The following is a 22,027-nucleotide window of genomic DNA, read 5'->3' as shown; positions in this document are numbered from 1 at the left end:
GGGCTCCTGCTTGGGGCTGCCCTTGAAGCCTGTGGGCCCAGGCTTCTGAATGTGAAACCTGATCTGTTAGCGTTCAATTCTTAAGCCCAGAGAGAGCACTCCAGCCACACAGTAGGCCTCAAGATGACTGCCCCTGGGCCAGACAGCTCAGATGGCCCCTCAGTTCACTCTTCCATATCCGGTCCTCACCCTTGGGAGGCCAGAGCCTCCCACCAAGCATTGGAACCAGGGCCATTTTTTAACAGGCCTGGTCTCTGCATAGGGGCCCGCTGAGAGACGAGGCCCGCCTGACTCCTGGGAGGCACACACAGCCGTGGGTCTGCTGTGGCGGCAGGCTGCATCCACGGAAGCACCTGTCCCCAGAGCCTCTCCTGGGTGTGCTGCTCCCCACGTCCTCACGGGGAAAGGGGGTGGGGGGACTACTCCACTGGGGCTCACCCTGCTGCTCCCTTTTCTGCAAGACAACACCAGAAGAGCGGTCTTTGGGGGGCCCAGACCCCACTCTGATTGGCCAACCCTTGCTCCTCTTCAGCTTGTCTCCTACAAACACAACTGCGGCCAGCACGCAGTTTTTAGACAAAAAGCACTTTATTTAACCAAAAAAAAAAAAAAAAAAAAGAGGGTGGGGGGAGTTAGGAAAGCACAATGCGCCTGCAGAAAACTATTTTTTCTTATAATTCTTTTTCTTAAAAAAAAAAAAAAAGGAAGGAAGGAAAGCAAAAACACAACACAAAGCTTGTAATTTCCAATCACCATTATCAGGCTTTTACAACATCTATAAAGAACAAACAAACATCTGCTTCAAAACTCTACAGGGGGTGGGGGAGAGAGAAGGGAAAGAAAGAGAGAGAGAGAAGGGGGGGAGAGGGGGAGAGAGAGAGAGAGAGAGAGAGAGAGAGAGAGAGAGAGAGAGAGAGAGAGACGGCACCCAGCAGACACGGGGAGGTTTTGTTATCATTTATTTGTGAAGTTAAAAACGAGCGATAAAAAGTAAAAACTGCCATACAATTTTTTGTTTTGTTCTCAATTTTTCAGTTTCAATGTCCTCTTGAACAGTTGAAACCCAAGACCAGTCCCGGGAGTGGGGGGCGGGAGGGGCTGCAGGGGAGCCGAGCGAGGCAGGGGGAGGAGCAGATCAAGGGGCTCGACTGGGGGGGAGGGGGGCCTGCAATAGCAACACCTGGTCCAAGGAATGTTCCAACTCTAACTAAAAAAAAAGAAATAGCAAGAGTGACTTTTTTTCCTTTTTAAAAGTTTATTTTAAAAACATGAAGGGGGCCAGGGGTGGTAGGAAGAAAATGAACTGCTTTCCCCTGAAAGAGGCAGTTTCAGGAAGGGATAGAGATTTTTATATATATATATATAATTTTATAGGTTTCGTTTGCTTTTTGTGTTTTTTATATTTAAATTTTTTTTTTTGGCAGAGATTCAATTCTATCTTCTATGGCTGGCTCAACATGAAGGATCCCAATTTTGAAAGAAAAAAGCATGAGACACACAGAATGAGCGAGAGAGAGAGAGCCCAGCATCGCCCAGGCTGTGACCTCCAAGCCACCCCCAGCAAGGGCTCCCCCAGCACCCCCACAGCAGCCGTCGCTCTCTCGCCAAACACATGAAGAAAAAAAAAAAAGAACCAAAAAAAAAAAAAGCCCCCAAACAGAACAAAACGGAAAAAAAAATAATAAAAGATTTTCACAGATGAAGAAGTTCACATTCATTCGATTCATTGAGCCTGCGGAGAGGGAAGAGATAGGAATTGGTCACTACGGGGGGGGGGGGCGGGGGCAAGGAGGGGGCCGGGAAGCCCCTCTCCCGCGCCTGTGGCGAGCCCGGGCTGGAACGACGTGTTTGTAAGTGTCTAGTCTCGTGCTCCGGGGCCCCTGGCTGAAGTCAGACTGGCTCCTTGATGGAGGAGGGAGCAAGAGGGGCGTGAAGACCAGGAGGAGAGAAGCGGGGGCCGCAGAGGCAGAGCGGGGGGAGAGGGAGAAGCGCGCTCAGGGTCTGGGAGGGAGGAGGGGTGCCCTCTGTCTTCAGGAAGGCAGGTGCTCCGGCGCATCACAACATGACAATCTCAGAGATCACGGTGTCCCCACAACACCCCTGTGAGGTAGGTTGGAAGGTGGCGGCGATCGTCATGCCCACTTCACAGACAAAACCAGGACACAGAGGCAGGCGCGAGAGCGGAGGCGGCGGCGGCGGAGCCCAGGCAGGGCGGGAGGGGCCCTGCGGCCGGTCCCCGTGGCAAGCTCCCCGACTCCCACCAGAGCCAGGGCTGACCCACGCTGGGGCCGCCTGCAACACACAGTCACTTGGACACGGGGAAAAGATTGTGGGGTTAAAAATAAAAGAATGCAAAGAACAAAACCCAAAAAAGTAATGCAGAGAGGGGAAAACACATCCGTTTTCTTCCCAAGTGGCCAGATTTTGAATGAGCGAGTTAGCAGCCAGGATGGCGACCAAGGTCTGTGCTGCTGGCCTGCCCCCCCCACCCCCAGGACTACCCACCAGTTCAACAGTTCCACCTTGTATTTGCTTCGCGCTCTCCCCCAGCATCGAGACAGCGTGACACAGGAACAAGCGGGCCGGCGCAGGGAGGCCTCTTCGTTTAACCTCTGGACCCAGCGCACTTCCCCAGCTCGTGGGGACTCCCGGAGACCTCTGGCCACACGGCCCCCGCTGCAGGCATCAAGGACACACCCCGCAGGGGAAGGGATTTCCGGCGCTACCCACTAAGGCAGGATGGACGGTGGCCGGGGGTTGGAAGGAAAAAGGAGGAGGAGGAGGGTGGCAATTCCCACTTGCCTGCTGCTGTCCCTGCTGTGTGGGTGGAGGCTGGGGGCCGCCAGGACCTGGAGTCTGTCCGTAGTAAGCGGCCTGCTGTCTGTAATATTCGGCCCAGGCGGCACTGTAGTCTGGCTGGGAGCCTGGGGGTGCTCCCGGACCCCCTCCGGTGGCCACTTGAGCTGCACGGAAGCGGGGTCACGGTGAGCGAGCGTGGCTGGGGGCCCGAGGGCCCGGCCCCGCCCCTGCCCCGCAGCCCCAGCGGCTCACCCTGCTTCTTGTAGTACTCCTCCCAGGCCTTCGTGTAGTCCTGCTGCGGGGGCGCTCCAGGCTGCTGGGGCTGCTGGCCTGCAGGAGCAAGGCCTCGAGAGGTCAGAGAACGGCACAGGGGTGCGCGGCTGCCTCTCACCAGCCTCTTGCCCTAACTCGAGCCCCTGCGGCGGCCCCCACCACACTCACCGATCTTTTTGTAATACTCTTCCCAGGCCTTAGTGTAGTCTGACTGGCCGGCGGGTGGGGGCTGTGGGGGCTCGCCCTGGGCAGGGGGGGCCGCAGGGGCCGGTGCAGGGCCGGGCACGGGGCCTGGGGGCTGCTGGTAGTAGTGTGAGTAGTAGGCGGCCCAGGCGGCGTTGGGGTCTGCAGCGGCTGCAGCTTTATCTGTAGGAAGGCAGTGGGCTAAAGGGCAGTCCTGGAAGCCAGCCCCGCCGCCCACCCCCACCCCTCCACCTGGGCACACCCAAGCCCCATCCTGCCCTTCACCTGGGCAGCCTTACTTACTTGGGTCATGAGGAGCAGGTGGTTGCCACTGGGGGTAGGTATTGCCCCAGCCCTGGGGTGGGTACTGGTGAGGAGGAGGACCCCCCGCACTGCGGGACAAGAAAGACAGGGCAAGTGAGCCGGGGCCACTCCCCTCTGTGGGCAGGGATGGCTGGCGGGCAGGGGGCCCAGGCCCGGCCCTCTGCTTGTGCTCAGTCACAGGCCCTTCGCCCAGAAAAAGGTGAGATAAACAATGCCAAAGAACACAAGCTCCGTCGGCTTAAGGACGTGCGAGTCCCCCACATTCAACATACACAGGTTTGCCTGTCAGGTGGGAGACCGAGATCCACATCTGTGGTATCTTTTACAAATGGCATCGATCACAGAGAGGCTGGGCGGATCGTGCCTTGAACCGCTGCGATCAGCACTTCTTGGTGCCGAATGAAAATGGGGTCCGCTGCTCTTCTTGCCAGCACAGCAACCCCCATGTCCCAAGTCCCAGGAAGCTGAGAAGAATGAATACTCACTGCGGGGGAGCCCCAGGTGGCCCCTGATTGAAAGGCCCGGGGTTGAAGGGCCCCATGGGGCCTGCAGGGCCTGGTCCCCCGGGGCCTGGTCCAACTGGGCAGAGGGGACCCTGGAGGAAGGAGAAGCAAAGTCACTTGGGTGGAGGGAAGGGGACAGGAGATGGGTCCGGGCTCCAAGAACCCCTCCCTGGGCCCACCTCAATCTTTTCCTCAATGAGCTGCTTGGCGTGGTCTATCTGCTGAGGTGAGCCCCGGATGATGAACAACTTGAAGTTGGGGTCCCCGTTGGGTGGCAGCTGCCGGGAGATCTCCACAAAGGCGCCTGTCTGCTGGTTTATGGCTTTCACGTTCTCCCCACCTGCACGGAACCACAGATAGTGAAGAGAAGGCAGGAGGACAGGGGGCTGAGGAACAGAATGCAGGCAGGGCCTACTCACCTCGGCCGATGACCAGCCCACATTTGTGAGTGGGGATGGAAAAGGTCATCTCTCCGCCCGGAGGGCCCCAGTTGCCTTGGCCCCTTCCTCGTCCCCGGCCCCCCGGGGGCATGCCAGGACCCCCTGGTGGGCCTGGGGGACCACTCTGCAAGACAGGGAAGAGGTAGAGAGTGAACACAGAAAGCCAGCCTGGCCCCTGGACTTCTCCGGGAGGGCTGGGCCAGTCCCCGCCGCCCTCACCAGCTGCCGGCAGCAGAGCCTGGAGCCACCTACCCTGAGGCTCTGGAGGAGATCATTGATGATCCGTGCTGCGTGCTCACACCGATCTGGGGGCCCCATTATGTGAGCTATCTTCTCAGGACCGGTCCCATCATCTGAAGTGAGCATCCAAAACAGAGAGATGAATTTTCAAGAAAAGCGCAACACCAAACCCCCATAACACCGCCTCTGCGAGGTAGACACCATGCCAAGCCAGGTGTCAGAAATATCTCAGGCTCAAAGTCCCGCTCATCACACTCCATGTATCGAGGGGGGGGGGGGGGGCGTGGGGAATGCAGGTGGGCCAGGTTTCCAGAGAAGAAAACCGACCAACTATGGCAGGGTGGCAGCTGAGGCTTCTTCTGGCACGTGGCACCCCCAGAACAGATGCATTTCGTGAAACTAAGAACAATAAACCTCAGAACGGGCCTGCCACTTGGGAGATTCTCACTGAGGCTTGGCAGTAACCCAGAGTCGGGACAGAGAGATCTGATCCAGTCCAGGCTGCCCTGTCAGGATGGGCCATTCGGTGGGGCAGGGCAAAGGGACAAATGTGATGACAGGAAGACAGCAAGTCTGCCCTTCACGAGCTCTCTCACGTGGTTCTCCCATAAAGGAGGGAGACAAGGCACGTTCTGCCAGCTGGGAGTAACGAGGCACCACAGAGAGGCTCAACGGGCTCCCTGGTGCCAGGCTCTCTGCAGTGGAACCTCAGAGTGATCCTGAGAACAGAACTGGTAGACACGGCCACCACCCACCCAGCTAACCTTTTCAGCCAGGCCCCTGACCTTGCTTAAACTGTATCCGCACACCAGCGTCATTCTGGATCTTCTTAATCATTTCTCCGCTCCGGCCAATGACCACCCCGACAGAATGCCTAGGCACTGGCACCTGAGGAAAGAGAAACATGGAAGGGCCAACTGAATCTTGTCCCCACGGCTCTGGTGCCCTCTGCCCACCAGAGCATGAGTCACACCCACCCCATGGCCCTCCACTACTACAGGAAGCCTACACTCACATCGATGCCCCCGCCAATCCGGGATCCATACTCGTTCCGGTCCCCAAAGCCACCCTGGTCACGCTCCCGGAGGATGTCCATCACCATCTCACAGGCTTGCTGCAAACACACAGGCATGGTGTGCACAGGGCAAGCCCCCAACACTGTTCCCCCAGCCTCCCACGACCCAAGGGCTCATGGACCTAAGCTGAATCCACCGCAGAGCCCCGCTGAGCTCCTGACCTGCCATCCTGAGAGGGAGGGATGGCCAGCAACCCCCATTCTCCAAATAAGAAAATGAAAGATCATAGTTCAGGCCTCTTGCTCATGTCCAGCACTGGGAGGGAGAACTCAGTATGAGAGTGGGAGTTCTGGGCTGATTTCAAGCAAATGCTCTTGAAAACCTCTCCCCTTTCACTCAAATCTCCAGCCCTATCTGTTGTTCACTTCTCCAGATGCCCCGTCACCCCCAGGGTTCTCACCTGCACTTTGTAAGGATCCCCAATGATGCGGAGAGGCTTGTCCACATTCGTATTCTGGGAGCCATCTTGAATTAAAATCATCTTCACTCCAGCTCGCTCCTTTACAACCAATGCGGGACAATTAGTACCAGGCTTTCAAAGACTTTCTGGGACTAGTGCACGCGAGGGGGCAGGTGTGATCACAAAGGATAAGAGGCTCTGACAAAGCAGTCGGTGGGGCGTGCACGCGCAGAGGCAGGAGGGAGACTTTCCTGGGACAGGAGCTTCTGTCCTCCATCCCACCCCTCACCTGCAGCTGCTTAATTGTCTCCCCGCCTTTGCCGATGACCAGGCCAGCCTTCCCCGCGGGGATCATGATCTCCTGCACAGTGCCATTCTGGCCTCCATTGGCATTGTCGTGGAACTGTCCTGGGGGCCCCCCACGACCCCGAGAGACAATGTCATCCAGCATCATCTTTGCTTTCCTGGGAAGGGGAAGAGCGGGGTTCAGACACTTGAAAGAGTACTGGTCTGACAGCCCCATCCAGCTCAAAGGGAACGTGACTCCAACACGTGTGTCTGACAGATGATGAAGAGGGTCCGTCCCCAGGGCTGGGGCTATTCAGATGATTTTCCCAGATCTTCGAAGTCAGGGCAATCAAAGCATCAGTACAGGCCCCTGGAGAGGGCAAGGGTTGAGGGACATGGTGGAGTCGCCCCCAACTTTCCAAAGGATGGAGAGAGCTTCTGTCTGCTCCCCTCATCACAATGACAGGCCCCGCCAGGGACTTACTGGACAGATTCTGGGGCTCCCGTCAAGGACACACTGCGCTCGGGTAGGCCACCGCTGTCTGCAGAGAAGAGAGAGGGTCAATGCCTCCCGGGTCCACGGACACTAGAGAAAGGCTTTCCAAGGAGATGGTGAAACTTGCACAACAAACAATGGCTACCTGCACCACCATGAGCAGCCTGACAAATCGCTACCTCATCAGACTTCTGGGAGGCTGCTCTATGCAAGACCAAGGCTGGGTAGCCTGAAGTCCAGTCAAGGAGGCAGAACATTTAGGGCAAAAGATGAGGTGGAAGGTGAGGTCCCAAAGCTAGGCCACTCCTGCCACCAGCAATGATCACATGTGCACTCTCCACGGTCTACAAACCCCACTGGATTAGAGCCAGTCCTCAGAAACCCCTGCCCAGCAGGTGCACGCAGCTGCGCAGCCAGACTGGGGTGCAAACCTGGGCTGGGTCTCAAAGCCATTCCTTCGAATGCATCTCCCTGCCTCACACATTCCCACTGGTTTCCTGTAGGGTGTTTACTTCACGTAGGGACTTAGTTAACTAACAGTTTAGAGCAAAACTTCTATAGTCAATCTTCGATCTCCCACCTCGGCCTTCCCCGCCAACTGTAAAGCCAAAGAAAGCGAAAGTTGCAGCTACACTGCTGGACGCCATGCTGTACTGGCTGGGACTCTACCCTGAGCCTGGCACTTAAGAGATAACTCAGTGACCACCAACCTGTCTCATTCCTGCCAGTCAGGGAACTGTTAAAAAAAAAGTACAAGGAGCCCAGCCCAGCCCAGCGCCCCGTTCTGACACAAATCTGGCTCTCGTACCTGGTGAGATCTGGACTTTGCAGCCTGAATCCTGCTGGATTTTGTTAATCTGTTCACCACCTCTACCAATGACTACATGGAGAAAAGGGAAAAAAAGCAGAGATTGATGAGGGTACTCCAGAGCCAAAAAGACCCTGTGGCAGGGGTTCCTGGTCCTCCTGAGAGCTCCACCTGCCTCCCCGCCCAGAGAGCACAGTACAGGAGGCCCTCTCACACCAAAAGCTCCTGGGCCAGCAGGTGCTCCCAGGACACAGTCCCCGAGAGACAGGGGAAACGGACATCCCACAGCGAGCCACACTCACTTAGTCCCACCATGCCGTCTGGGACCCTGTACTCTTCTGTCATTGAAGTCCTGCAAAGAGAGACGATAACAGTCTTAAGCGAGGCAAAAGAGACACAGCGTCTCCAGGAGAAAAAGCGCCTCAAAGCCGCAGCCCCTAACCTGTGGGGCCCTTGGTGCTACTGGCCTCTGCCCATGCTTCCCACCACATCTGGACCAAGACCCCACAGGCCTAAACAGAGTCTGACAAGAGCACAGGGCTCCTTCTCCCCACAGCAAGCCACTCAACCTCTCGGGGCCTGTTTCCCCATGCAAGCCACAAGAGGCTGGGTCGGGGTCAGCGTGGCCCCACCGACTCTGGGCAAAAGCAAACACTTGGACACTTTTACACGATTCTGACAATCCTTTCAGGTCTCTTGACTTAAAAAAAAAAAAAAACACAACAACAACGGTTTGTATCTTTTCCACGTCCTCTCCCTAGCAAACCAATTTTACTGCATTTCTTAGAAGAAAAGAAACAGCATGGTCCTTCACAAAGGATTCTACATCAGATCCACTGAAGTCACTGGGGGTTGGGAGAGGCGGCAAAAGGTAGGAGAGAACCCCAGGCCCTACCAGTTCTTGGGGATCAAGCATTTGCAGAAGGTGGACGAGAACCCCACGGCCAGCCCCCAGCCCTTTTGGAAGATGGCTGTCTCCTGAGGAGTGTCCCACCACAGTGCAGGCAGCAACAAGGCACAAAGACCGCCCCTCCCTGGGCCCCACACACAGGCGCAAAGACAGCTCTTCTGCCTCCTGGGCTTCTCTGTGGCCAAGCAAGCAGCGGGGACAAGGTCCGAAACGGTACAGCCCCCAGACACAGCTCTCCCCCAAGTCAGCAAGAAAGGACAGAGACAGCTGACAGACAAGGAAACGAGTGTCCTCCAAATCACAACTTACCTGGGGGGAGGATGGATGGGTCCAAGTTGAGAACTGATGGCTGCAGAGAGAAAATTCAAAGCAAAGATTGGCTTGCCTTCTCTTTGGGATCCTGAACACTGCTGGCCCCCAGGTACCCCTGCCCACCCGAGGGGCGGCTGGCACTTATCACGGTGCTCCCGAGCCTTCCTGAGCACTTGAGTATGATGAACCCGCCTCACATATAACTGTCTGCCTCGATCTCCAGGGGGCTCTGGGATCCCTAAAGCTCATGGACCCCAGATGATAAGCACCTAGAGCCTCCATAAAGGACAGGTGCCATCTGCTTAGAGCTTCTAGCTCCTAAATGCTAAAAACCTCTTAAAACCCTGAAGCTGCCCTCTGCCTGCACCACCCAATGGACTTACAGTCTCCCTGGGAAGCCAGTTTCTTGCTCTCCGGTTGGTCTGTGAAAGAGAGAGGATGTCAGATGCTGCACCCACCCACCCACAGCTGCCTCAAATCTGATGCTGATGCCACACGGCCTGGTAAACAATCCCCCTCCCCCACCCCCAATATCAGAGCCAAGACAGGAGAGTGGCAGGGACCAACCCCGGAGGGGGGCCAGACTTCCATCAGTCCCACCACTAGCACTTAAGAGAGTAAAAAAGTCCTTTATAACAGGAACAATGACGGTGGCACTCGAGTCCAGGGTCAAGGAGGGCCCAGGTGTAAGTCCGGTTTTGGCTGATCCCCACATTGATCGTTCTGGCTACTATGGGTAGGATCGCATGCCCTGGGGCCAGCCAAGCTGCACTTATGTGGGGCCTCAACAAAACTGCGAGCATTTCCCAAGCCCGCCAGAAGGGGAGGAACAATCTCGAGAACTTACAACTTGGACCTAGTCACAATCAATCTGCTCCTCTCAGCCACCTGATACCCCAGGATGGCAGCCCAAACAAAAAGAATGAACAAGGCTGGGATTGCTGAGCTTTTAAAAGACCAAGTGGCTTCCCTCCGACTCTGAACCACGTTCAAACAAAGGCACCTCACTCTACCCCCAGGCCTTCTTCCCAGCAGGTAGTTATAGTTACCTCCATCTTCTAACTGCCTCTTTTGGCCCCCAAAACCAAAATCAGGAGTGCTGTTGTTCACTGTTGTAGCAGCGTCGCCTCCAATTTTGGCTGCAATCTAGAAACAAAATCGTAAGCGCAGAAGGTTACCACCACAACCAACCTTCCCTGGTGCTCAGACCAACTTCTCAGAACGTACCCAAGGGCCTCAGCGTTCAACAGTCATCCAGGAGTTTCAAACTCCCTCTCTAGTTGGGATTTGCGCCTATGCTGTTTGCAACTGGGCCACAATCCACACTGATTTGCTCTCAGGAGGGTCCTCAGGTTGCCTCCACGAGGGAGGCAGGAAGTGTGATTGTAGCCTGGCTCTCCTGGGATGGTGAAGAGAACAACTTTCCTTTAGCTCCCTCACCCTCAAAATCTTTGCGTTCGTTGAACAAATTTTAGGGAAGCTTTTGCTTAAAGGCATCCGAAATCTTCATTCCACCAAAAGAAAAGACCCTTTCGGAGAACACAGGTTACATGTCAGACACGTGAGAAGCAATTTCAAATAACCCCAATCCCACCAATTTAAGACCAGAGTCTGTGGGATTATTACAAGCTTTCCAAAGGCACACAAACCTGTGTGTCTCTTTGGGACCCTGAACACTGCTGGCCCCCAGGTACCCCTGCCTGCCTGAGGAGCGGCTGGCGCTTATCACGGTGCTCCCGAGCCTTCCCGAGCACTTGAGTGTGATGAACCCGCCTCACATATAAAGTTGTCTGCCTCGCTCTCCAGGGGGCTCTGGGATCCCTGAGTTAAGGATCTTTCCACCTCTCCCGATTTTTTTTCTTTTAATACTGTGAGCCAAAGCTCTTAGGACGAGGCCTTTTCCCACCCCAGCAAAGAGCATCAACTCGGCTAGTTACAACTGCTTCTCCAACAAGGCAGGTTGGGGGGCGACGAGATCAAGTGCACGTTAGAACCCTATCCTGCTCCAAAGGTGAGAAAGCCACAGACCACACTGGGCGGGAACAGGGCGTTCACCTAACGGGACCTCCCACTCTGCCCTGGAGGCACTGGAACGACCCGAGGAAAGCACTCAATCGCAAATGCACTCAGTCGGCCCCCAGAGTGTCGGCTTCCTGAGAGGGCGGCAAAGTTCTCCCATTCTAACAGGCCTCCTGCCCTCCAGGACGTGGGGAGGCCACAAGAGGACCTGAGGTCAGTCACACCGGCATGTGACACCTCCATGGTATCATCACGCCTCAAAACACAGTGGTGGGACCCTCCCCTCTTCCCCAAGGAGAGACCACCTTTCAAGCCACCGGAAGCATCAAAAAGAGCCAGCCCCTGTGTCCACCCTCCCCATTTCACCTAAGTGCTCGGCCACTCTGGTAGCAAGAGTTCCCCCTTTGCAGGCTCAAGAGGAAGGGCTGTTTTCCTCCCAAAGTCCCTTCTTCCCGGCGCGCGGGCAAAAAATGCGACTGGGTTGGGGGCAAACAGAGCTCTCTGCCCTGATGGGAAGGTGAGGGAAAAGCAAGACCCTCCCCCCCGGGAAGGGGAACACTTTGCTTCCTAGAGAGGGAATCGTGCCCTCGGGTGTCCCTAAGGGGAGGGTTCCCCAAAGTGAGTCCCAGCCCTCCGGGGTCCCAACATCCAGGGGCCGCTCCTGGCGACCCCCCGGCCACCCCTTCCCTCTGCAGGGGGGTCACCCGCTGGGGGCCCACTGGAGACACCCTGGGCGGCCCAGGCCCCCGCCTACCGCCCCACGTGACCCCGCGGCGGCCTCGGGCCGCCCCCCCGCGACCCCGCGCGCGCGCGCGTGACCCCGCCCCCTCCCCCGCGCGCGCGCGCGCCCCTCAGGCCCGCGGCCTCCTCACCTGGCGGGCCCGCTGCACGGCGTCGGCGAAAGCGTCCTTGCGGATCCCCGGGCCTCCCCCGCCGGGCGGCTGGGAGGGACCCCCGGCCGACCCCCCGCCGGGGCCGCCGCCGGGGCCGCCGCCGCCCCGGTCCCCCGCACCCGGCGGGCCCGGCGGAGGGCCTCCCCCGGCGCCCCCGGCTCCCCCGGCTCCTCCGCCGCCGCCAGCGGGCGGCGGCGGCCCGGGCGGGGGTCCTCCCGTGCTGTAGTCCGACATGGCGCGGCGGGGCCGGGCCTGGCGCGGAGGCTGAAGCTGAGGAGGCGGCGGCGGCGGCGGCGGCTCAACGCGGGAACAAGGCCTCGCTCCACACGGCCGCGGAGCACTCTGGGAACCCAGCGGCTGGGAAGACGACGAGGGGGGAGAGGGACGCCTCCTCCCGCCGCCGGCGTGACGGACGGCGCAGCCAGGCCAATCGGAGGCGGCCGCCGCTCCTGGGACACCAATCGCGGGCTCTGGAGGCAAGCGGCCAATCGGAGTGCCGCGAGAGGCAGTGGGCGGGAGGCGCCGCGTGACCGACAGCTCTCGGAGGCAGTGGGCTTCGGGCTGCCGGTGCTGGGCGGGCAAATCGAGGCGACCCGAGAGGACAGGAAGCCCAATGAAGCGGGAGTTCCAGAACTACGGGGCGACTTCAGAACTGGATTGACGACTCCGGAGAGTCAAGTGGACAGGAAGGAGGGACCTGGGGAAAGGCCCCTTTGAACAGGCTGGGCGGGCGCCAGGTGAGATAATCATATACGCGAGCCAATGAGGACACGCAGAAGGCGGGTCTTGCGAAGATTGGCAGTCAACTTAATCCAATCCCTGGCGAACTCCGGGTGACGCGCTGAGGTTTGGACTGGATTGCTCTCCCTGTTAACCAGAATCCTTTTCTAGCCTTGATTTCTAAGCCAATGGCTGGGCGGTGGGGGCGGGTGCAAGGTGACGAACACCGCTCTGGACAAATGGCAGGGAAGGAAGTCAAGGGGCCCAGTTTTGGTGGGAGCCAGTGGAAGCGTAGCTGCATTGGGGCGGAGCCGGCCACCGGACGACGAGAGGGGATTAGCCGTAGCGAGAGTGAATGGCAGTCGACGTGGGCAGTGCCGACCGGCTGAGGGGAATTCAGGCCTGACGTCTAGGTTAGCGCCCCAGGAGCCTGGCTGGGCCGGCGGAACACGTGGCCTGCTCGAGGCCTTGGAGATCGGATGCTTCCGGGGGTGGGGTGGGCCAAGAGCAGGAGGGAACCCAGGGATTCCCCCTCTCTTCTCCACCCAGGGTTCTAGAGCCCCCACTTCTCTTCCGGGACTCCTGGAACCAGTTTCCCTCCAGAATTCAAGGGTCTAGGGCCACTGGTTCTCTCCTAGGACCCTAAGTCCACACCCCACACCCTCTTCGCATAAGGTCTGCGGACCTGAGCTCGAAGCTCCAATCCTAGGACCTCCGTTTCTCTCCCGAACCCAGGCGTTATGGAGGTTTACAAGTCCTACTCGGGCCCAAGGGGCCCAAGATAATCCAGGCCTCTTTCCGAGACCCAGGGAGCCCAGGTGCCCAGCTTCCTTTCTTGGGACACAGATATCCGAAGCCCCCAGCTCCCTATTAGACATAGGGTGTTCCAGGTCCCTAGCTCACCCCCTGAAACCAAGGATTCTTAGTCTAGACCCAGAGATTCTAGATACCCAGCTCCCCTCCGCGACGCAGGTACCCCAGACACATCCAGCAGAAACCGTCTCTTTATTTCAGGTTGTCTCCACGTCCACCATTTCACCCTGAAGCCAGGACAAGCCACAACGAGCCAAACTGGAGTCCAGACTAGTCCCTGGCTGCACCCTCGGGCAGGATCCCCAGGGATCTTCTGACCCAGGCCCCCAGACTGCTTCTCCTGACAGAAACTGCCCCCCCCCCCGGGCCTGAGCCTGGAGGGCTCTTTGCGCCAGGGGACCCTGGATCCTCCTGTCCATTTCTGCCCAGGGTGGGTCGACTAGCCACTGCCTAATACACCCAGGGTTTTCTTCATGGCTTCATACACCACGTAGCTGATGCCGCCTGCTGGCAACACCTTCAGTATAAGGTGGGAGTCATGCCTCTGTACAGCCCCTGCCAACCCTGCTGGGCCGGGATCCCCTGGAAGACTCCGCGCATCGTGGGGTTTGAGCCCTCCACAGTGTCTGTGGGAACAGGGGCAAGCTCAGGGCTTCTGGCAGAGATGATCGGGCCACCCGGGGCAGGGGGGTGGGGGGGCTGGAATGTTGGGAGTTGGGTGAAGCCAGGGGCTGGGGTCTGGGGGTCGGTGTTGGGAAGGAGTTTGGAAGACTTAGAGGAAATTGGTCAGTTTGGGGAGAGTGAGATCAACTCAGGCAGGAGTTTTCAGGATTTGTTTTCAGGAACATCTTAGAAAACATGCATGCTTATTTGGGAGGGAACTTCTAAGATCTGCCAGAGATTCGGGGAGTGTGCTAAGGGATGGTTTGGGGATATTTTCGAGATCAGGGTAGTGGACCAAGGACTTGTTTGGATGTTTGTGGATTGGTTTAGGGGCTGAGAGACCATTTGGGGAGTATACAGGGTAGTGGGGGAAGTGGTTATGATATTGGGATGTCTAAGGGTCAGGCTTAGCGAATTTGGGAATTTTAGGAGTACAGGCTGGGTCTGATTTGGAGAAGGTGGGAGAGCATTTGGGGAATCTATGTCTTGAAATATGGTGTGGGGGCCTGAGTTGAATTGGGGGGTGTTTGTGGGGGTCAGTTGGGAGATGTTCATTTCAGTGGTTTGTAGGGTTAATTTTGGGGTTGGGGTCAGATTTAGGGGTGAGTCTTGGTAGGTTTAGAGGTCAGTTTGGGGGTCACTTTTGGGGGACGAGAAAGTTCAGTCAAGGCTGAGGGGAGGAGCATGCACGGTGGCCATTGGGGCTAGTCTGACCTTGGGCCTGCATCCTGGTGCGCACCAATGTCAGCAGGTAACTGGCCATCTGGCCACAGGTCGTGGACAGCGTCACAGATGACAGACTGACCAGGCCACTGGGATCCTCCGTGTTCCTGCCTGACTTCAACCAGAAGCACATGAGTATCTGCAAGAGAAGGGGGTCAGGAGGCAGTTTAGTACGGGCCTGTGTTCACACCACCCCTGGCACCCCTCTGTGCGACCCACACCTCATAGACGGCCAGGTCCGTGCAGGCATAGGGAATGATGCCGAGCATGTTGGGCAGGTAGCCGCGGTACAGGGCGCGGGTGCCCTCCCGCTTCAGGATCTGCCTTGCACAGTCCAGCAGCCTCTTGTACTGGGCCCGTCCGGCGCAGGGTCAGCCGTGTCTTCAGCACCTGGGGAGGACGAGGCGGGAGGTGGCTCATCTGATCGAATGCTCTCACCGACCCTCACCTACTAGCCCCCAGTGGCCACCCTGCATGCCCTTTTCTTGACCCTCAGCAGTGGCCAGCATTTCCGTCCTACAGCTGAGGAAATGGAAGGTCAGGAGTGCAGAGAGCTGAGTTTCCAACCCAGAGCCATGCGATCCCTTGGCCTGTGTGTGCTTTCAACCCAGAATTCAGAAGCCCAAGTGCTGACAGAGGCCAAGAGGATAAGGGAAGTGGTGTGGACTGAGCGGAGTTACAGCTTACACCCAGCAGCAGCCAGACATCATGCCACGGGGGTGCAGACCCCACGTGGTGGCCAGGTTTGCCAATTTTCCAAGAGAAGCCAGACATAGTCATTTGTACAAAATACCCCAACATCAGAACATTGGCAGCTCTACAGTTGCCCAAAAAACCGAACACCCAGTGTGGTAGGCAGAATTCTAAGGTGGTCCCCAAGTTTCCCACCCCTGATATGTGCGCTCCATATAATGCCCACCTCCCCTCCCACCCCGACCTTGAGAGTGTGCTAGGCTGGGACTATGATTGGGAATCACTCCCCTCGTAAAGTTACATGACATGAAGTTACATTTCGTGAAAGTGAAGGGATTTTGCAGATGTATCGGGTCCTTAAGCAATTAATTTTAAGCGAAGCAAGACCATTTGTCCTGGGTAGGCCTGACCGAATCAGGTGAGCCCTTTAATAAAAGAGTCTGTTGCCAGAGACAGAAGAAATCAGAGCGATTGGGAGTATCCAGGACACTCTTCAGTTGGTCTTAAACAAGCTGACTGTTGTGGAGAGGACTACATGGCAGGGACGGTGGGTGGCCTCTAGGAGCTGAGGACCTTAGTCCTACAACCATAAACTGAATCCTGCCAACAACCAAGGAACTTGACAGAGGACCCAGGTCTCTGGTGGGTTCAGCTGTAGCCCAGCCAACACCTTGATTTTGGCCTGATGAAACCCTGAGCAGAGGACCTGACTAGCCAGTGCCCAGGCGTGACCCACAGACAAAAGATAATAAATCTGTATCCTTTTAAGCTACCGAGTCTGTGGCAATTTGTTACGCAGCAATAGAACACAAATACACTTAAGAGAAAATTTAACTAGTTAAGGGCAAGAATTATATGAGGAAACTTTAAAAGACCATTAAAGTACATAAAAGGAGACTTGAACAAATAGAAATGATCTTGGATACCAGAGCCAGCCTCATAGATGGCAGGAATCTCTAAGCTTATTTATAAATTGAATACTATCCCAGTAAAAAATACCAATAGGTGACTTTGTTTTCTGAACTTACTAGAGGTAAGTTACTTTTAAAGTTTATATGGGAAACCACAGAGGGAGTAACCTGGAAACCGATAAAGAAGAGCAGGGATGGGGGATGAGAAAGCATAAGATCAAGCCTCGAAAATTAAAGACAGTAAAACTACAGGGATGCCCAGCTGGCTCAGTCGGAAGAGCCTGTGACTCCTGATCTCGGGGTTGTGAGTTCTAGCCCCACGTTGGGTGTAGACACCATTTAAATTAATAAAATTTTTTAAAAAGGTAAAACTGGACAAACGATTAGGGATTCAGGGGAGAGGCAAGAAGGGGTGAGTAGGTGGAGCAGAGAGGATTTTTAGGGCAGTGAAACTACTCTATATTAGACACCCTAATGGTGTGTACGCGTCTGTATACATCTGTACAAACTGCAGAATGTACTACACCGAGAGTGAATCTAAAGGCAACTATGGGCTTTAATAATAATGTATCGATATTGGTTCATCAGTTGCAACAAACGTCCCCTGCCCGCCCCCCACCACGCAGGATATTAATAGCAGGAACTGTATATGTGGGGAGAGATGTGTATGGGAACTCTGTACTTCCTGCTCAATTTTTCTGTGAATCTAAAACTGCTGTACAGGGGCGCCTGGGTGGCTCAGTCGTTAAGCGTCTGCCTTTGGCTCAGGTCATGATCCCAGGGTCCTGGGATCGAGCCCTGCATCGGGCTCCAGCCCCGCATGGGGCTCCCCGCTCGGCGGGAAGCCTGCTTCTCCCTCTCCCACTCCCCCTGCTTGTGTTCCCTCTCTTGCTGTGTCTCTCTCTGTCAAATAAATAAAATCTTAATAAATAAAACTGCTGTACAATATAAAATCTAATTGTTACCCCCCTCCCCCTCAAAAGAGGAAAAAAAAAAAAAAAGACATTAGTGCCTGGACAGACATAGCAGAGGAAGAAGAGAAAGGCCAGAAATACACTCAAATATGCGCAGGAATTTAGTAAATTACACAGGTGGCATCTCGAATCTTTGAAGGGAAAAGGATAGGACCCATCCAGTAAATAGTTGCTGAGATGACCGGGGAGCCATCTGGAACGCAAGTTGGACACACACCTCACGTGAGAAGACGAGGGGGAGGAGGAAAGGGGAAGACAAGAAGGGGGGAAGCGGTAACAGCTGGTAGCTAATTTTGACATTGTTTCATCTTCCGCGGGGCGGATGTTCTCTTACCTCCATGGGGTTGATGAGCGTCTGGGAGATGGCCACAGCTAGGGAGCCAGCAAGGAGACGTTCCTGTAAGGGTAGGGATCCATGCACCTGCAGAAGTAATTCTTACACTGGGGCAGAAGAGAGGAACAGGAGGGAACTGCTGACCTTCTTCCTAGCTGAAACCCACCCTGGGTCTGGGGCCAGAGGGTGAAAGTGTGTCTTGGGTAAGGATCTGGGCTTGAGAGGGGGTGTAGGAGAGGTTTGGGTTGAAGGGCAGGACTGGGCAAAGTGGGCCTCTCCTTCTCCCCCGCCCACCTGTTCGCAGACGGAGAACTTGATGGCGTACCCAGGGGCAATCTTGAGGACGTTGGTGCCATTGCCCCGCCACAGGGAGCGGAAGCCCGGCTCCTGGACCATGCTTCGGAGCCCCCCCAGCAGGTTCATGAAGTTAATCTTGGAGGAGTAGACCTGGGGATAGGGAGGCCACTGGCCCTGTGAGGAGCCTCCCACCTGATCGCCTCCATCCCAGCCTGGAGCTCAAGCCCATCCTGTCCGCAGCCACCCAACCCCATTCCTTTTCCCACTCCCTTCCCAGCTGGCCTCACAGCGCTCATCTCCTTCCTCACCTCCAGACACAGACCCATGTGCTCATCTCCTTCCTCACCTTCCTCTCCTTACCTGTTCTAGTTTGCCTTCAAAGCCCCCCATCCTCAATTCCCTTATCCCCAACCCGCCCTGTCCCTGGTACGGTTCTCTTGGCTCCTCCAACTCAAGTTCGTGCTCCATCCCCATTGGCTCCAGCTCCATCCCCAACTTCAACCCCCACCCTTACCTCCATTCAGCCTCCTCCTGACTCCAACCCGCGTCCCAGCCCCACCCTCACACCTGTTTCCAATTGCACCCTCACCCCCATCCTGAACCCCATCAGCTCTGCCTCTGTCCAGCCCCACCCCAAAGGCTCCAGCGCTGTGCTCCCTGCGCACCTGCATATACACCTTGGCTCGGTCCAGAGGGGCCGTGCCAGTGCGGGACACCGCCCCAGCCATGGCTCCTGAGAGCAGAAACTTCCACAGGGCCCCCTTGCTATCCACTTCTAGGACATCCACAGGGACCATCAGCTGCTCTCCTGTGCCCAGCACCTGCAGGGCAGACCCAGCTCCCACCCGTATTCAGCCAGGCTGGAGCTCCTTCCCCACATCTCCAGAAGCCCCTCCTGGTGAAAGGCCCACCCTGGTCCCCACTGCTTCAAGGCGGAAATCCAGGTCTGCTTGGAGGGGAGTGGGTCATGCAGAGGGGGCGGGCAGCACGGCCTTCTACCCCAGCCTTCAGGCCGGAGATGCCGGTAGACCTGCCGTGTTCAAGCTCACCTGCTGTGATGGGAGATGTTCCAGGGCATTTTCATGCACGTGCCCCAACACGTACCCATACACATGTGTACAGCCTGGGTTCCGGGAGGGGGGCGGGGGCAGGGTTGGAGGTGGTGGGGTTTTGGCGAGTAAGGCTTTGACCCTCTTAAACAGCGTCTGGACGCTCGAGCAAGTCTTCTGAACTTCCTCGGGCTGGGCTCCCACGGCAGCTGGAGGGTCAGGACACCTAGGTTCAAATCCCTGGTGACAGGTTTGCCCATCCAGCAGCCATGTGGGAGGGGCCAGCTTGTAAATTTGGGCACCAGGGCATGATGAGGTCACAGAGGCCCTTGTGACCTCACTGGATATGGTGGGCAGAGAGTGTCCCCCAGAAAATGTCCATATCCAAACCCCTCTAAACCCGTGAACTCTCTACGTTACGCGGCAAAGGGGAAAGTGAATTTGCCAGAGGACTTAAGAGCACTAACCAGCTGAAGGGGGAGATGGAGAGATTATTCTGGACGAATTGCGTGGGCCCAGTCTAACCTCTTGAGTCCTCAGACAGTGAAGAGGGAAGCAGAACAGTCGGTGTTGAAAGGGTTCAGTGTGAGAAAGACTCATCCAACCATTGCCGGCTTTGCAGATGGAGGAGGGAACCACGAGCCGTGGAGTGCAGGCCGACCCTCGAAGCTGGAAAAGGCCAGGAAGCAGATTCTCCCCTGGAGCCTCCAGGAGGAGCTTGATTTTAGTCCAGTGAGATCCGTATCAGACTTCTGACCTCTAGAATAATATATTTGTGTTGTTTGAAGCCACCACGTTTGTGGTTGTTTGTTATAGCAGCCATAGGAAATGAATGCACTGTGTGTCGCTGTCATGGCAACGGGAGGTAGACGTGAGGGCGAGTGGGAAGGTTCTGGAGCTCTGGGAGGGAGAGACACAGTTGGTCTCCAACTATGCCTGTGAGGCAGGCATAGGTTTGGAGGCAGCCTGGGTTTGAATCCCATCTAGGACAACCCCTGCTGTGTGGCCTTGGGGGACTCACTTTACCTCTCTGAGCTTCAGTTTCCTCAGGTGTAAATTGGAAGTAATGATAAGCTCTACCACATTGTGTCAAGAGGCTGCAATGAGTCTTCATTGAGAGCGTGTCCATCCTCCATGTGGTTTGGTTCAAAAATCTTGATGTCATCCATGATTGTTTTTCCCTCATGCCCACACTCTGTCATCAAATCCTGGCTTCACCTTTAACAGAAATCCGGAATCTGGCTGCTGCTTACCACGTCTGTGGCCTCCACCCTGGTCCAGCCCCCTGATGGATTACCCCGGACCAGTGTACTCGCCTCCACTCTGGGCCCGCCCACTCTTGCCCCCGGTCCGTGCTCCCCACAATAACCACCGGAGGGCGCCCGTGAGCACCGCAGTGAGGTCCTGCCCTCCTCTGCCCACAGCTCTCCAGGGCTCCCATCTCCCTGGGGTAGAAGCCCAAGTCCTCCCTGTGGCCCGCAAGACCCTGTATGACCTGCCTGGTCCCCTCCCTGCCCTTCCCTCCTCCCTTTCTCCTCTTTGCCCATTCTGCTCCAGCCACACGTCCAGCCCGGGCCCCCTCCCTGTTCTTCCAACACGCCAGGCATGATGTTGCCCCAGGACCTTTGCACTGGCTGTTCCTTCTGCCTAGAATGCTGTTTTCCTGGACATCACCATGGCTCCCTCCCTCACTGTCTTTAAATCTTCATGCAAACATCACCTTCTTCCTGATGCTTCCTCTGACCACTCTATTTAAGATGTAAACTCTGCTTCCCCACTTTATTTTTATCCATAATGCCTTTGCTTTCTACCCAGCTACACATTCACTCACGTGTGTTATTTACTGTTTGTCGCTCTCCACTGGAATGTGGGGTCTATGGGAGCAACGATTGTGTGTTTCACAAAATCGGGTCTGGCACAAAGCAGGTGTCTGGTAAATAGATGATGAGTAAGTGAGGGAGATAACGCATCAAAGGGCTTAGCACAGGGCCAGCGTACGGAGTACTTGCTCAATAAATGTAAGTTCTTTTCCCTTTAAAGATGTCAGTGATAACATCCCCTATTCTGTGGGTGGGGAGACTCAGAAAGAGAAAAGCAGTCTGTGTGATATCACACCACATGTCAGTTCCCGAGGCCCAAACAGTGTAATGGGATATAAGAAGGTGGACAAGAAAATAGTGGCAGACTGGCCTGATTAAGTCAAATCAAAGTGGTAACACTCCGTGCTGGTATGACTGAAGTAAAATTAGGAATGCCAATTCCTTGTTGGTAGCTGTGTATATCGCAGACGATTTCTCTGGGGACATGACCCTGAAATCGTCATATCCTTTGACCCAGCAAGCCCGCTTCTGGGAATATGATCCTCAGGACATAATTTAAAGGAAGTAAAAATATGAAATAGTTAGCAGGGCTTAAGTCCATCTTTGAGTGTGCGGAAAATCATATCTATGTAGGCGCATGCGTAGCAGTTAGCTACTGCTGCATAACAAATTACCCCAATGGTAGCAGCTTAAAACACAAACAAGATGGTGACAGGAACAATTTTGGTCATTTGAAGACAGGCAGAAATCGGACCAATTGGGTGTACAAGCCGAGGAATGCCATGTGCTGGCAACTGCCAGAAGCCGGAAGAGGTGGGAAGGATCATCCCCTACAGTCTTCAGAGGGTCATAGCCTGCTGACACTTCGCTTTCAGACTTCTAGCCTTCAGAACTGGCGGACAATAAATTCCTCTTGGTTTTTATTCACCATAGCCAATGGTGGAAGCAAGCCAAGTGTCCATTGCTGCATGCATGAATGAATAAACAAAATATGGTCCATCCACACACTGGAATATTATTCAGCCTTAAAGAGGAAGGACATCCTGACACTTGCCATGACGTGGAG

The 22,027-nt window shown here is 55.8% G+C and overlaps 2 protein-coding genes across 3 annotated transcripts; both read right to left on the bottom strand.

Moving 5' to 3' along the window:
* Window positions 1–942: 942 nt before the first annotated feature.
* Window positions 943–12,325, bottom strand: KHSRP (KH-type splicing regulatory protein). Of its 2 annotated transcripts, XM_028126245.2 has the most exons (20): window positions 11,944–12,325; window positions 10,102–10,198; window positions 9,436–9,474; window positions 9,050–9,089; window positions 8,133–8,182; window positions 7,831–7,902; window positions 7,011–7,068; window positions 6,528–6,702; window positions 6,239–6,337; window positions 5,778–5,876; window positions 5,548–5,650; window positions 4,775–4,875; window positions 4,502–4,646; window positions 4,262–4,422; window positions 4,065–4,174; window positions 3,559–3,647; window positions 3,241–3,438; window positions 3,052–3,129; window positions 2,803–2,963; window positions 943–1,732 (listed from the first exon to the last, which is right to left on the bottom strand). In XM_028126245.2, the coding sequence occupies exons 1-20, from the start codon at window positions 12,196–12,198 to the stop codon at window positions 1,724–1,726; spliced, it is 2,139 nt and encodes a 712-aa protein (XP_027982046.2). In that variant the 5' UTR covers window positions 12,199–12,325; the 3' UTR covers window positions 943–1,723. The 2 variants fall into 2 exon arrangements, with proteins under 2 accessions (XP_027982046.2, XP_027982045.2); XM_028126244.2 differs by lacking the exon at window positions 943–1,732 and having other exon boundaries at window positions 1,763–2,963; window positions 11,944–12,324.
* A 1,549-nt stretch (window positions 12,326–13,874) lies between these two features.
* On the bottom strand, window positions 13,875–20,310 carry SLC25A41 (solute carrier family 25 member 41). Its single transcript, XM_088023530.1, is given in 11 exon segments — window positions 13,875–14,020; window positions 14,023–14,123; window positions 14,875–15,022; window positions 15,105–15,236; window positions 15,238–15,273; window positions 17,796–17,884; window positions 17,887–17,902; window positions 18,090–18,242; window positions 18,758–18,913; window positions 19,142–19,367; window positions 20,222–20,310. Coding segments are annotated over 11 exon segments (1,230 nt in total). The 3' UTR covers window positions 13,875–13,936.
* Window positions 20,311–22,027: the final 1,717 nt, after the last annotated feature.

This window comes from Eumetopias jubatus, unplaced genomic scaffold (assembly GCF_037043125.1).
Source record: "Eumetopias jubatus isolate StellerSeaLion01/CBP00866 unplaced genomic scaffold, mEumJub1_p1.0 scaffold_1, whole genome shotgun sequence".
Taxonomy (NCBI): domain Eukaryota; kingdom Metazoa; phylum Chordata; class Mammalia; order Carnivora; family Otariidae; genus Eumetopias; species Eumetopias jubatus.
The sequence above is the reverse complement of the archived record's forward strand: the minus strand, read 5'-3'. Positions and strand labels throughout refer to the sequence as shown.

Bases quoted from the DNA above. Each gene is read 5' to 3' on its own strand.
- KHSRP (XM_028126244.2), bottom strand. From the start codon at position 12,198: ATGTCGGACTACAGCACGGGAGGACCCCCGCCCGGGCCGCCGCCGCCC. The intron at 10,199-11,943 runs GTGAGGAGGCCG...TTTTGTTTCTAG, and splicing joins CCGTGCAGCGGGCCCGCCAG to ATTGCAGCCAAAATTGGAGG. The intron at 3,439-3,558 runs GTAAGTAAGGCT...GCCTTCCTACAG, and splicing joins ACCTGCTCCTCATGACCCAA to ATAAAGCTGCAGCCGCTGCA.